The sequence below is a fragment of the Nematolebias whitei genome, chromosome 17 (genome assembly GCF_014905685.2).
Source record: "Nematolebias whitei isolate Nwh7 chromosome 17, NemWhi1, whole genome shotgun sequence".
Lineage (NCBI taxonomy): Eukaryota > Metazoa > Chordata > Actinopteri > Cyprinodontiformes > Rivulidae > Nematolebias > Nematolebias whitei.
This window is the reverse complement of record NC_056514.1, coordinates 39,930,390-39,944,103: the sequence shown is the minus strand read 5'-3', so window position 1 is coordinate 39,944,103 and position 13,714 is coordinate 39,930,390. Positions and strand designations below refer to the sequence as shown.

General features: G+C 45.0%; 1 protein-coding gene across 1 annotated transcript in view; it reads right to left on the bottom strand.

Annotated features, from left to right (window-relative positions):
- Positions 1–6,172: 6,172 nt before the first annotated feature.
- kcnj16 (potassium inwardly rectifying channel subfamily J member 16) overlaps positions 6,173–13,714 on the bottom strand; it is an 8,604-nt gene continuing 1,062 nt past the window's right edge. Inside the window, exon 2 of the mRNA XM_037691291.1 lies at positions 6,173–7,622. Coding sequence (XP_037547219.1) covers positions 6,371–7,612 — 1,242 coding nt within the window. The 5' untranslated portion in view covers positions 7,613–7,622 and the 3' untranslated portion in view covers positions 6,173–6,370. The remainder of the gene's footprint in view (positions 7,623–13,714) is intronic.

The following is a 13,714-nucleotide window of genomic DNA, read 5'->3' as shown; positions in this document are numbered from 1 at the left end:
GGGGGTGGGGGGTGGGGGGGGGGGGGGGGGGGGGGGGGGGGGGGGGATCGTCTCAGCTGTACACCTCCCAGCAGACTGGAGCGCCTCATTAGTTTGGGCTGTCCAGGCAACAAACTCATCATCAACTGGTTTTTATTCAGAGTCAGTTTCTCTGAGGGTCTCTGGGTTGAAGAGAGGAGGAGGAGAGAGCTGGACGGAGGAACCATCCTGAAACCTCCACAGCTTCACACCTCCAGCTGCCTGATGCAACTTCCATGAAGAACTACACAGTTCCTCCAGGTCCTGATGGGGCTGAACGTTTACCAGCTCCGGACCTTCATGGCTCTGATGAATCATCAGATGGCAGAGTTCATCCTAATTTTACACATCCGGGTTCTAAATTTGCAGCAACTTTTTGAAAACGCACCAACAGAACGAAAAACTTCAAAGTGCCCGAAACTTTCTGTCCAGAAGCATCATCAGCTGCTGGATGAGTGTCTGACAGGAACAGGTGCCACCCGGACTGCACGCGCTCCCATCACAACTTCATTCGGATCTCTAAGTGAAGCGCGTGCACGAGCTGAAACTTCGGACGGTTCTGTGCGTAAAAAGCGCACAGAAAGTTCAGCTAGTCCAGAACCTGGCAGCTGCTATAATGTCAAACATAAGTAATCCGACCTGAGAACAGCTAAATAAACTAATGCGAGGTAAATGAAGGTTAATCTACCTGCTGCTGCTCTGCTCGGACCCTCGGGATGAAATATAATCCAGGCGACCTGGTTTATCCGCGGCGGTTCGGATGGGCTGACGCGTCCTTCATGTCCCCGGAGGACCGGTTCTGATCATGTGCTCGGCTGTGAGGTTCTCCAAAGCGTTTTTAAACCGCAGGCACCGGTTCGGCCCGCCCCTCCCGGCTCCGGGTCCGGCCAATGGGAGCAGAGTCTGCAGCTTCTGGTCCGGAGGGCTGGAGGGATGCAAGTGATGCGTTCAGGGAACAACATGCAGGAAAAGTTGGACTCAAATTAGGCGACGAAACATTGAAGCTCATTCAGGGGGTTCAATCAAAGTTTTTAATCTGAGCAAACAGAACCTTCCTGCAGAAAACTGCATGGAATAAAAAATAAAACAACACTTTGACAAAAACTTCATAAAGATCGTGGAGACTTTAAACTTTCAGAAGAGAAAACAACTTTTAAACATGAACACGTTCCTGCAGAAAGACGAAGCCTGTTCAAGTTTATTTCTGTAGCTCTTTAAGATCAGCACAAGTTGATCAAAGTGCTTTAACACTTTACACTTTAAATACATTTAAAAATCAATTAAAAATAGAAAAAAACTAAATGATAAAAAACAGAAACAACATTTGTAACAATCTAAGCTGACTAAACACTGTTGTGATGTAAAAACTGTAAAGAAAACCCAAAGAGAAGTTAATTAAGCAAGTTAAAGCTCATTATGGTCACCATGGTAACCTGAGTCTGTCACTCCCTGACAGAGCAGAAAACCTAAGTGTTTAGTTGGAAACCTTCTCAAACTATAACTTGAGCATTAATTTGTTTTATGGAGGAGAAGTTAAAACGAGTCTTCTCCTGACTGAAAGACTGAATTCTGAGCTCTGGTCCGGGGGTCCAGGAGGGTTCAGGTTCTGGGCCCTTTGAGGTGCTGGAGAAACAACACGTCTGATCAGTGAGACAGGAGCTGGACGAGACAGATTGTTTAAAGGAACGAGTTTGTTTGCAGAAAGATCTGAGCTCAAAGTTAAAGACATGAAGTTGAACTCTGAGCTCACATCCTCCGTGTTCTGTGGTTCTGCTCGTTTAAATTCTGATGGTTGTGTTGGGACGTCCAAGTCCTGAGCAGAACTGGATGTTGGTGAGTTCGCTGCATGTTTCCATGCTTTTCAATCTGCAGGAGTGGCTCTGAAACCATGAATGAAAGAAAAGGAAACCCTCCCACAGGGCTCCTGCAAGGAACCAAACAAGAACCAGGTTTGGATCTCCCACCTGCTTTCAGGGATGTTTTCAACAGAATTTCTAAAACGCTGCTTTGGAAAGCGAGTTGTGTCGGAAACACTGAGTCACTGGACGGAGGCCTGCATGCCTGGACCCTGATCCCGGCGTGTCTCCACCCGCAGATCAGGTTGCTGCACATGTTTACACTGTGCATCTGCTGCTCTGTAATTTTAGGCCGGCCTGGAGCGTGTCGTCCAATTCATCAGGAACATTAACCCTCAGCTCCGTGGTTTTCTCCAAGAATCTCAGAGGGCAACATTCTTCCCAGACGCTCGAATTTTTAGCTCAGGTTATTTTTAGCAGCACGCTGAGCCACCTGTGTCAGGGAGCCGTGCGTTTGCTTTCCATGCCCAATTTGCAGGCCTGCGTGGGGCGAGCCAGTGCTGCGTGTGGACCACAAGGTGGAGGGCTGGAGGCTGGAATGAAGGCACAGAGGAGGAGGAAGGCCAGAGCTCAGCCGGATGGTGTCTCAGCAGCAGCATCTAGAGGAGCGAGAAATAAAAACCACCAAAACGATTAGGCCACGATTCAAACAGAAGAAAATCACTGTTCACTGCGTTTCTCCAGAGATGTCTGGTTTGAGTTGTGCTTCTGCTGCAGCTGTGGGACCGAGTCGTCGTTTCACAAGTTTTACCTTCTAAACAACTTATCTGACCAAATGGGTTATCTTATTAAATAATAACGAATTATCAAAAATGAAAGAACCCTTCTTGAAATCAAAGTTTAAACAAAAATCTGCTTTTCTCCATTAGAGTAAGTGTTGACTCTCATCACATGTTAAAAAAAGTTTTGTCATGGTTGAAGTCAAGTAGCTGTGGCAGCCATCTTGAATGAAGTTGATGCTAAAAGTTAATCTGATCCAATGAGTGTGAGTTTCATTAGGATCCATTCACTGGTTCATGAGATGTTTTTCTAATAGACACATTAACACACAAACAACTACATGATCGCCCGTCTGTTGCAAGGCAGAGAGCTGATCTATGAGCTGGGAGTAGGAGGGGCTGTTGGTGTCGTTCAGACCATCAACTAGGGCAACGTCATCATCAGACTTAATTAATGTGAAGTCTTTGTTGTTATGTCACAACTCATTTATGTATAAAAAGAATAAAAGTGGTGATAGCACACAACCCTGTGGAACGCCAGTGTTCAAAACCCTACAGTCAGATAGAGTGTTATCAACCCAGACTCACTCCTTGACTTGGAGGTTTCTGGGCTGGTGGTTCTGCAGGACATCTTCTGATTTCAAGCAGAAGCGGGTCAACCTCAATGAAGATAATCCCACCTGGAGAAGGACGGTGAGGATCAGGTGCGAGTGTAAGGGAACAGGAGCTCAGCGACAGGAGGGGGGAACACTGCTGAAACTGGAATAACACAAAATAAAAAACTAAATGAACACACAGACCCTGACAGAACTTCTCTGTTCTTGAAGAACATCCGTAACGAGTTATTCAACAGAACGTGAGCTTTCAGCGGTCAGGAGCGTGATGGGCTCGTTCTTCCTTCATTATTTCATGGGAGAGGTCGGACAGACCTGGAAGACCAAAACACGGAGCGCCGGGAGCATTTGATGTCAGAAAGTCTTTGTTCAAAAATGAACGTCAGCCACAGAGCAGCGTCCAAACCAGCGATATTTACAAGAAGCTGCAGCCAAAGATCAGGGTGAGATATGGTTTGTTTTATTTGCTAAAATCTTTGGTAATAGTTGGATTATTAATGTTTCATTGGCAGGCCGCTCTGGTAACACTTATAACTGAAAAAACATCTTCCAGCTTTCTCACCGCTGCCGAACTCCATCATCTGTTCATCAAAGTGGAAAATTTCTTTCCTCCCGTGCTCCAGCTCACTCCTTCCTCTGTTGGATCGAGACGATCCATGAAAACGTCAAAAACTTCATAAAAAATTGTTTTTAAAGTCGACAATGAAGGATCCCACCCTGGAGAAATAACTTCAAATAAATCATCAAAACACCTAAATTATTTTATGGCCTTGAAGTAAATTTAATATTGTAAATTCTGATCACTTCAGAGAACAAACAGACTGTCTGTCTGCTTACTGCAGCCTGTCTGTCTGTTTCCTGCAGCCAACCTGTCTGTCTGCTTAATGCAGCCAAATTGTCTGTCTGCTTACTGCAGCCAACCTGTCTGTCTTTTTACAGTATCCTGTCTGTCTGCTTACTGCAGCCAACCTGTCTGTCTTTTTAAAGTAGGCTGTCTGTCTGTCTGCTTACTGCAGCCAACCTGTCTGTCTTTTTACAGTAGCCTGTCTGTCTGCTTACTGCAGCCAACCTGGCTGTCTTTTTACAGAAGCCTGTCTGTCTGCTTACTGCAGCCAACCTGTTTGTCTTTTTACAGTAGGCTGTCTGTCTGTCTGCTTACTGCAGCCAACCTGTCTGTCTTTTTACAGTAGGCTGTCTGTCTGTCTGCTTACTGCAGCCAACCTGGCTGTCTTTTTACAGTAGCCTGTCTGTCTGCTTACTGCAGCCAACCTGTCTGTCTTTTTACAGTAGCCTGTCTGTCTGCTTACTGCAGCCAACCTGGCTGTCTTTTTACAGAAGCCTGTCTGTCTGCTTACTGCAGCCAACCTGTCTGTCTTTTTACAGAAGCCTGTCTGTCTGCTTACTGCAGCCAACCTGTCTGTCTTTTTACAGTAGCCTGTCTGTCTGCTTACTGCAGTCAACCTGGCTGTCTTTTTACAGTAGCCTGTCTGTCTGCTTACTGCAGCCAACCTGTCTGTCTGCTTACTGCAGCCGACCTGCCTGCATGTCTGCTTACTGCAAACAACCTGTCTGTCTGCTTACTGCAGCCAACCTGGCTGTCTGCTTACTGCAGCCAACTTGTCTGTCGTTTTACAGTCGCCTGTCTGTCTGCTTACTGCAAACAGCCTGTCTGTCTTTTTACAGTAGCCTGTCAGTCTGCTTATTGCAGCCAACCTGTCTGTCTGCTTACTGCAGCCGACCTGCCTGTCTGCTTACTGCAAACAACCTGTCTGTCTGCTTACTGCAGCCTATCTGTCTGCTTACTGCAGCTGACCTGTCTGTCTGCTTACTGCAACCAACCTGTCTGTCTTGTTACAGTAGCCTGTCTGTCTGCATACTGCAAACAACCTGTCTGTCTTTTTATAGCCGCCTGTCTCTCTGCTTATTGCAGCCAACCTGTCTGTCTGCTTACTGCAGATGACCTGTCTGTCTGCATACTGCAGCCAACCTGTCTGTCTGCTTACTGCAACCAACCTGTCTGTCTGTTTACTGTAGCCAACCTGTTTGTCTGCTTACTGCAACCAATTGTCTGTCTGTGTTTTGTAACCAACCTGTCTGTCTGCTTACTGCAGCCAACCTGTCTGTCTTTTTACTGCAGCCGTCCTGTCTGTCTGCCGGCATCATCACTCTGACTTTAATAAATGGGAATCAAAGGATAACATTGAACTGGGACCATCAAAACCAAGTCAGGCAGAACAACATCCAAACAGCTGGCTAAACATTTGGGCTATAATTTAGTTCTTCCTGTTGTAAGTAACAAAGTATCTTCACTGAAAATCACTTTTAATTCTTAAGAACCTGAGTCTGTTCTTCTTGCGGCCATATTTTCTGGGTACTCACCCATTTGTGACAGCAGGGAACCAGCAACAGGTCGACAATCACGCTACAGATTTATCTGTGTGTCATATTCTGTTTTTATGACAATCACAAGTTAAAGATGATCCATTTCAGCCCTGCTGTGGCTACACATCATCAAAGTCTAGTTTAAACATCAAAAACCAAATGAAGGTGACTCCAGTCAAACCATTGAATTTATTTAACTTAATGATTAACATGCACCCATGAAGGCTCGTGCCTTGTGTGGTTCTCTAACATTTTAGGTGAAGCTAAATAAAGTGTCTATATTTTAAAAATAAAATTGTCCTGGATGGATGAGCAGTTTTTTTAATGTAGGTACAATTTTGGAACTATCTTGAAACAAAAAAAAAACCCTTCCCAGTTTATGGACGTGACTGGGCACAGTATTAAAGAAAATGTGAGGAACCCCATCGTCTATTCGGAGTAGAGCTGCTGCTCCTCCTTGTTGTGAGGAGTAATCTGAGGAGGTTCAGTCACTTTCATCCGGAGGTTTTCCAGGTGTGAATCGCTGGGAGGAAACCGAGGGGGTAGACAGAACTCATGGTAGGGAATGTGTGTCCTTCTTGGCCTAGGAACACCTTGGGATCTTCTAGGAGGAGTTGCAGAGTGTCACTGAGGGGAAGGATGCCTGTTTCCCTGTTACCTCCAAGACCTGACCACAAATAAGCAGCAGAAGATGAATGGTCAAGTACCCTTGATGTTGTGAATTGTCTCTCTGAAGACAGCTGGCTCAGTTTTATCTTGTAAAGTCTTAAACATCATCTCTTTATGGGTTAAGGTCATTTGGCACAGTCAAAGAGTCTTGAAGATGACCTTCCCGTTGGTACGTTGGATCATTTAGGTCAGAGCTGGTCTCTTCCATCAGTTCCACTGTCACCGCTGGAGGTTTCAGACAATTTTCTTGATGGTTTTGCGGCGTGGGTTTAGGAGAAGACTGTGGAGACCATCTGGGTGAACGTCTTGCTGAAAGTCGAACAGGGAGCTCCAGGCGCTTCTTGTGGTCGTACTCCTCAGCACTGCTTATGGGTATCAGAACCTTTGCAGTGTAATTGAACAAATTGTAATCCACCTTGTAGTGCCTCTTGCTCACCCTGATCATCTCCTGGAACAAATGACCCCAGAAGATTTCGTCTTGCGTGTACGACGTCCGAGTCTGATGCAGCATGCCGGTGGAGTCGTCTGTGTAGGTGAATGACATCACCAGCTCAAAGTCTGCTTTCCGGAGATCTTCCAAACCCATTTTGTACAGAGGGCTGCCAGGTTCAATCCTGTGGAAGATGGTGGTAGGTGTGACCAGAACAATGTCCTTTTGTTGGATGGTCAGGTCTTCATAGCGTAAGTCAACCTTCCCTGCTGTGTGCACCATGGAGTAGACAATCTGAGCATGAGCCGTGCCCTCCACCATGTGGTACCTGCGGAAGTCCCCGATCCTCCAGGAAAGACACAGATAACCATCTCGAAGGTTGATGACTGCACGATTGCTAAAGCCAACTGTCTGTGCCCTTTTTCTGGCTGAGGCCATTTTGGAAACAACAATTCCAATGACGAAAGTGTCAATGATGCAGCTCAAGACATCTTGGACGGTGACAACGATGATGGCAACCATGCAGTTCTCAGACATCCCCCTGAAGCCATACCCAATGGTGGTTTGAGTTTCAAGAGAAAAGAGGAAAGCTGCCGTGAAGCTGCGCACCTCGAACACGCAAGGGTCATTGTTGTGGTCTCTGATGTCTCCGTGGGCCAGAGCGATGATCCAGAAGAGGATGCCGAAGAAAAGCCAAGACAGGATGTAAGACGAGGTGAAGATCAGGAACATCACCCTCCACCTAATCTCCACCAAGGTGGTGAAGATGTCGGTCACAAAGAGCAGCCACTCGTGTGGAACGTGGTGAAACAGGACGTTGCAGTTGCCCTCCTTGCGGATGTAACGCTGTTTCTTAGGGTGGGATCCATTTTTGGTCTTCACACTTCCCTCCGTAGGACTCACAGATGTGTACCGTGTAGGCATCTTCTAGTTTCTGTGGAGGAAAAGAAAAAACGTTTAATTCATCTGGGAGAGACTTGTGGTCAGGAAGATTTCGGATTTATTTAGTGTGCATCAGTAGCAATACTTTCTGCCATTCTGCATTATTTTAGGGTGGCAAGCTGAAGACATAAAACTTAATTTACATTCAGATGAAAACAAAGGTTGTGTGGAATCAGACGTCTCGTTAAACAGTTACTTGTTCTACGAGTTTTTGTTTCAGCGTCAGTGCAGCTGGCAGCTGGTTTCCATTCAGTACTGGCAGAGGGGTGGACTCAAGTCACATGACTTGGACTCTACCTGGACTTTTATTGTGAACATAGACAGTAAAACAACTGGCACACACCAACTGTCCTCGTCAGGAATTTAGATGAAACAAACAGTTTGACAGGTAAAGTCAGCAGCGATCATCCTTTGAGGAAGAATTTGTTCTTCCATCTGGATGGAGGTGCGCTCCACATAGAGCAAAGTGCAAGAGACATAAATTTACATTTGTTCCAAATGTAGTAAATGTAATTAAATCAAACGGCTAAAGCTTTTTGGCTATTAAAGTTACACTTCATCTGTCTTTGTCTCTTGTGATTGATATTTCAATATTAAAAAAAAGCTTGTTTGGGGCTAAACTTGGTCAGGTTCGTTGCAACAGCTCGTGCTTTGTCTCGTCTTTGTTTTACGTTCTTGACATTTTAACCACGGCTATAAATCAAGTTTCTCTCGGAGGAACAACACACGTCTGAACTGATCTGACAAAATCACACAAAACTTGACATTTTACACCAAACAGAAAGGATGCTTTTTATTTTAAAAGTACGCCTCTGTCTTCACAATTACTGATAATAGAGGACATGTACTGAAGCAGGTCGAAACGTTCAAGTAACCGGTCGGTGATAAATGCCAAAGGAAGCTGTGAAGAAGACGCTAAACGCAGAATTGGTGCAGCGTGGCAGAAATGGAAGGAGTCGACAGGAGTGCTTTGTGATATGAGGATTCATAGCTTCCATTATGATGTTTTTTCTTTGAGCTGCTGTTCAACTCATTTTCAGTCTCCTCAGCAAATTTCAGCAAAGTTCTGCAGTTTTTATTCACAGTAATTTCATGTTTTATTCTTATTCTATTTAGTTTCAGTTTTACAGAGACTGACCAGCTGGTGTCAGGAAAATAACCTCTCTCTGAATGTCAGCAAAACAAAGGAGATGATAGTGGACTTCAGGAAACAACGTGGCAACCAGCACTCCACCATCTACATAAAGAACGCTGAGGTGGAGCAGGTCAGCAGCTTCAAGTTCCTCTGTGTTCACATCACTGAGGACCTGCCCTGGACTTTACATACAGACACTGTGGTCAAGAAAGCCCGACAAAGACTCTACTTCCTAAAACTAAAGAAGTTTGGTACGAACACCAGCATCTTCACCAACTTTTATAGGTGCACCATTGAGAGCCTGCTGACAGGCTGCATCATGGGGTTGTACGAGAACTGAACCAGTCAGAAAGCTCTACAGAGGGTGGTGCAAACAGCAGAGGACATCACTGGTAGCAGTCTCCACATCATCCAGGACATCTACCACAGCCGATGTCTGCGTAAAGCACGCAGCATCATGAAGGACCACACACACCCAGCACAAGGACTCTTCTGTCTACTACCCTCAGGCAGACGATACAGGAGTCTGTCATCGTGTACATAAAGACTAAAAGACAGTTATTATCCACAAGCTGTCAGATTACTGAACTCTTGACAATAACAATGGACCAAGCCACATCTGTGACAACTAATATTTTTATTGCTGCTGCATTCTGTGTCTGTATCATGTATGTCACTACCTTACCACCATAATTCATCTCAGTGTTACTCACTGTGCAATAACCTGTCACACAGCCTGTGTATTTATGGTATATGCAAAATACTGTATATCATGTGCATTTAAGCTTATATTACTACCTGCTGTTGACCTTTGTTAACCTGCAGATGACAAATAAACACTAAATGAACTCGTGCAGTTGGTTTTTATCTGATTTAACTGAAGATGTGCTGCTGTTGTAATCTGGGAATGTTTTTCTGTGATTCTCGTTCTCCAGTCTTGTTTTGTGTAAATAAGAATAAATCTGAAACTTTTGAGATTTAAAACCTGTCGCGATAGTTCTCGTTAGAGTTTCTTCTGTTCTCTGTGCGCCTCATGCATATTATATTCAGTTAAAAATTTAAACGCTAAAAATGGTGCGTTTACTGCCTCACTCTGCAGATTCCTGTTGAGCAGCGGCTGTAGATGAGTAACCACACGAAAGCCAAAGTTTTATCACGGAGCTGGTTAAAAATAGAACTCCAGTCGTCATAAAGTTCTGCAAGTACACAACACTTTCCACACAATCTGTTGAACAAAACCTGCACATGCTATAACAATAAAAAAAAAAAAAAAACACGGCGGTGTCCTGTAATAAAATGTGAATGTTTGTTTTGTCAGTAGCATAAAGTCTCATTAAACCTGCAAAATGTCACCAATCAAATGCTTTAGTGAGTACCCCAAGATGTTTCTTCTGTGTGGAGGTTGAAGAAGGACCAATAAGACGTCCTGCAGGACGTTGGAGAACTTAATGTGAAACTTGAACACAGCTGTGATGCATTCACTGGCAGAGGAAAGCTTGGTCCCAAACACTGAGAGCATCCTCATCTTAAACCTCTGATTCCTGCAGCCGACATGATGCTGCATGGAGCTCACTCCAGGAGAACTTCCTGTAAGCAGCTCATAGAGCCTCCCTAATGCCCTGACGTGTGTGAGACATCGAACCTGCAGCTGTCAGAGCATCCAGACTAACCAAACCTTCGGCTGGTTCAGACCTGACTCTGACCTCTGTCCTGAGAGATCGGAGTGTGTTTGGACAGAGTCGACTGTAGGAGTGAGTAGTGAAAACATCTGGAGTCTGGACCGGGTTCATCCATCAGAACATGAACCCCCTAGAGCCGAGCTGTAGAACCTTCTGAACTGAAGTGACCCCACACAAACAGCCGAAGGATTACCTGAGGTGGCCGACGACCTTTAAAGATATAAAACAGCAATCTTTTTGAAGATCCTGATCACACTTGGTGGTGTATTCTGTACCACCAAGTGTGATGGGTGTGCGTGCGTGCGTGCGTGCGTGCGTGCGTGCGTGCGTGCGTGCGTGTGTGTAGAGCTCACCCCTCAAGGTCAAATCACAGAAACATGTAAGGAGTGAAAAACTTCTCAAGTTACTTTTTGCTGCTGAAGCCTCCAGAGCAGTTCGTCCCTCCACCCAATTGTTGTTCTGCAGTTTTTGTCACTTCGTACCCAGAATTTTTATCCAACCATCATCCATCCGTCCATCTGTCTGTCCATCCATCCATTCATCCATTATCTATTATCACATAGAGACAAATGAGACAAACAACCATTCACTCTCTCTCTCACCTGGGGAAAATTTCGAGTCACCGATCAGACTCGAGTACCCGGAGAAACCCCACGCACACGGAGGACGTGCAAACTCCACACAGAAAGGCCCGGGATTTGATCTGGTGACCTTTTCACTGAGAGGCTGCAGCTCTACCAACTGAACCACCGTGTTGCCTTACACTTTTTACCTAAATACTTAAACGCAACATGAATCAAGTGGGTTTCTTTAGTTTCTGTGGGGTTGTTCCCTTTTTTCCAAAGTTCAACCATTTTGATCCTGTTTTGTGTTTCCCATCTGCAAACCTTCATATCAGATGCTCCAAACTGTCCCATTACTGTGGAGTCATCTTGGTTGTCATGTGATTGATGAATCATTAATCAGCCGGTGGGATGCAGTTTATTGACGGGGGTTAATCCTGTTCTTTAAATTCTGTTTGCTCAGCGTGAGACGAGGTTTAGTTCGATGCAGAAGAGGAGCTGCAGCCTGACTTCCAGGAAACTCTCCGCTCGCACTAAAGGTCACTTCTAGGTTCTGCTTCGTAAGGTCTGAATGTCATTTATTAAAAACAACAATCTCAAGTTTTGAACTTGACACTGAGACGTATCACTGATTAAAAAAAATAATAAAATTGCACCTAAATCTTAAAAAGTACGTTTTGAAACACACATTGCTCCTGTTGTTCCCGGCAGGTCAGCTAAATGTCTGCTAAATGAAAACGCAACACAAAACTAAAGATTAAAACCATCAGAGCCGAAGCTAAAACCAAAAACTACTGAAGCGGTAGCTAAAATGTGCAGAGCAGTAGCTAAAAGGTGACAATCGAGCAGCAAGCTGCAGATTTCCAACAGCACAAAGTTTTTAAGGGTTTGAGGAGAACTCAACACATTTTTGTGACAAAACATATTTAAAAAGTTAAATCAAACTAAAGGTCAGAGCTGAAATGCCCTGAACGAGCTGAAGGTTTTAATAACTGAAGGTGAGCTGAATAGTTGACGTCTGAAAACCGTACGGAAGAAACCCCAAACAGAAAAAGGATGCTGACTCAGCGTTCTCTGTTCAGCTCAAAGTTTTCACAGCAGCAAACCTGAATCCTGATCTTTTTCATGCAACAGGATGAATTTGACCCTGATGGTGGATAAATGTGGAGCATCGAGCCGTGAAAAGACTTTTTCACCTGTTCAGGAACTTCCACGAAGACCTGCCGGCTGTGAACTATCAGAACGTTCTGACTCGTGCCGGAACAAGGACGTTGCCGGGGTCTTCGGGCCCGGCGGCTGTTGACCCAGCAGCTTCGGCTGTTTTCTGAACATCCACTTCAGTATTTATGGAGAGGAAGACATGAAACAAGCTGTTCTGTGTACAAAACAGCCGCAGAACCAGAGCTGACGATAAACACGCTCACAACGACGACGGGTCGCAGTTTCTCTTTTAATCATTTTTAATGCCTGAAGGTGAGAAGACGATCATGTTTTTGTCCGTCAGGAGTTTTTACTCTAAGATCAATCAGATGAAGCAGGTGAGATCACTAAGGCTCGGGCCTGAACAGCGGCGGGCGATATGCATTCCTTCAAGGAACAAGAACATTTAAACATTAGCCCACAGAGTTGGTATATGACCTCCGTTTTGTGTCGCTTCCCCTGTTCCGAGCTCTTACAAGTCATTACATGCTCACTTACTGCAAATGACAGCGTGCCACCCTCATGCGGTTCAGTGGGGCAGAACCAGGTACATAAGAGGCTCTTTGGAGCTTTGGCCCGAGGCTTCGGCCTCCCCCGGTCACCTTGAAAACCTCCGTGCCGCAGAACGCCTCGGCCCTTTTCTAGAGAAGTGTTGATTTAACTGCGGAGCCGCGGTGGCAAATGAGTTTTAAATGAGGTTTAAAGGTCGCGACTCGGGATTGTTTTGTTGATGTTCCGGCAGCGTGTTCCTCGGGGTTAATGGTTTATCCGGGCTTCAAAGCAGCAGCTGAACCGGAGCTGAACCATTTGGGTTTTGTTTTGTTCAGCGTTGCTTTTACAGATGCAGGATTTCAGCTCTTATTCATTCAACCTTTATTTCTACAGGTTAGTCCCATTGAGCCTCAAGGACTCATTTACAACAGAGACCTGATTTACAGTAAGTAAAGAACACAGATGGCAACAGTAGACAATCATTAATAAGTATATAAATTGACAAATAAATGGAAGAAAATTATATAAAAAACAAAACAAAAACGGCTAGTTTGTAAAACAATGTAGAAACTAAAAACAGGAACATGTCTGCGTTGGTTTTTGCAGGAACTGAACAGATGTTTGAAGCCACTTAGAGAGGTCAAAGGTCGAGAGCTTCAGATCTTTTTACAAGATATTCCAGGAAACAGGAGCGGAGTAGGAGAAGGTCCTTTTGTCTAGTTCAGTCCTCACTGAGGGAACACTGCAGGTAATGATGTCCTGAGAGCGCACGCTGTAGCTGCACTCACACAGAGACATGTAGGAGGAGATGTATGAAGGCAACAGACCAGGAAGTGATTTAAAGATGAAAATGTACCAGTGGGAGAGTCTGTGTGAAGTTAATGGTGACCAGTTAACCAGTGAATACTGGGTGCAGTGGTGGGTATGGTAGTTACAGCCAGTTATGAATCTTAGTGCACCATGATAGACAGCATCCAACATCTGCAGCATCCAACATCTGCAGCATCCATCATCT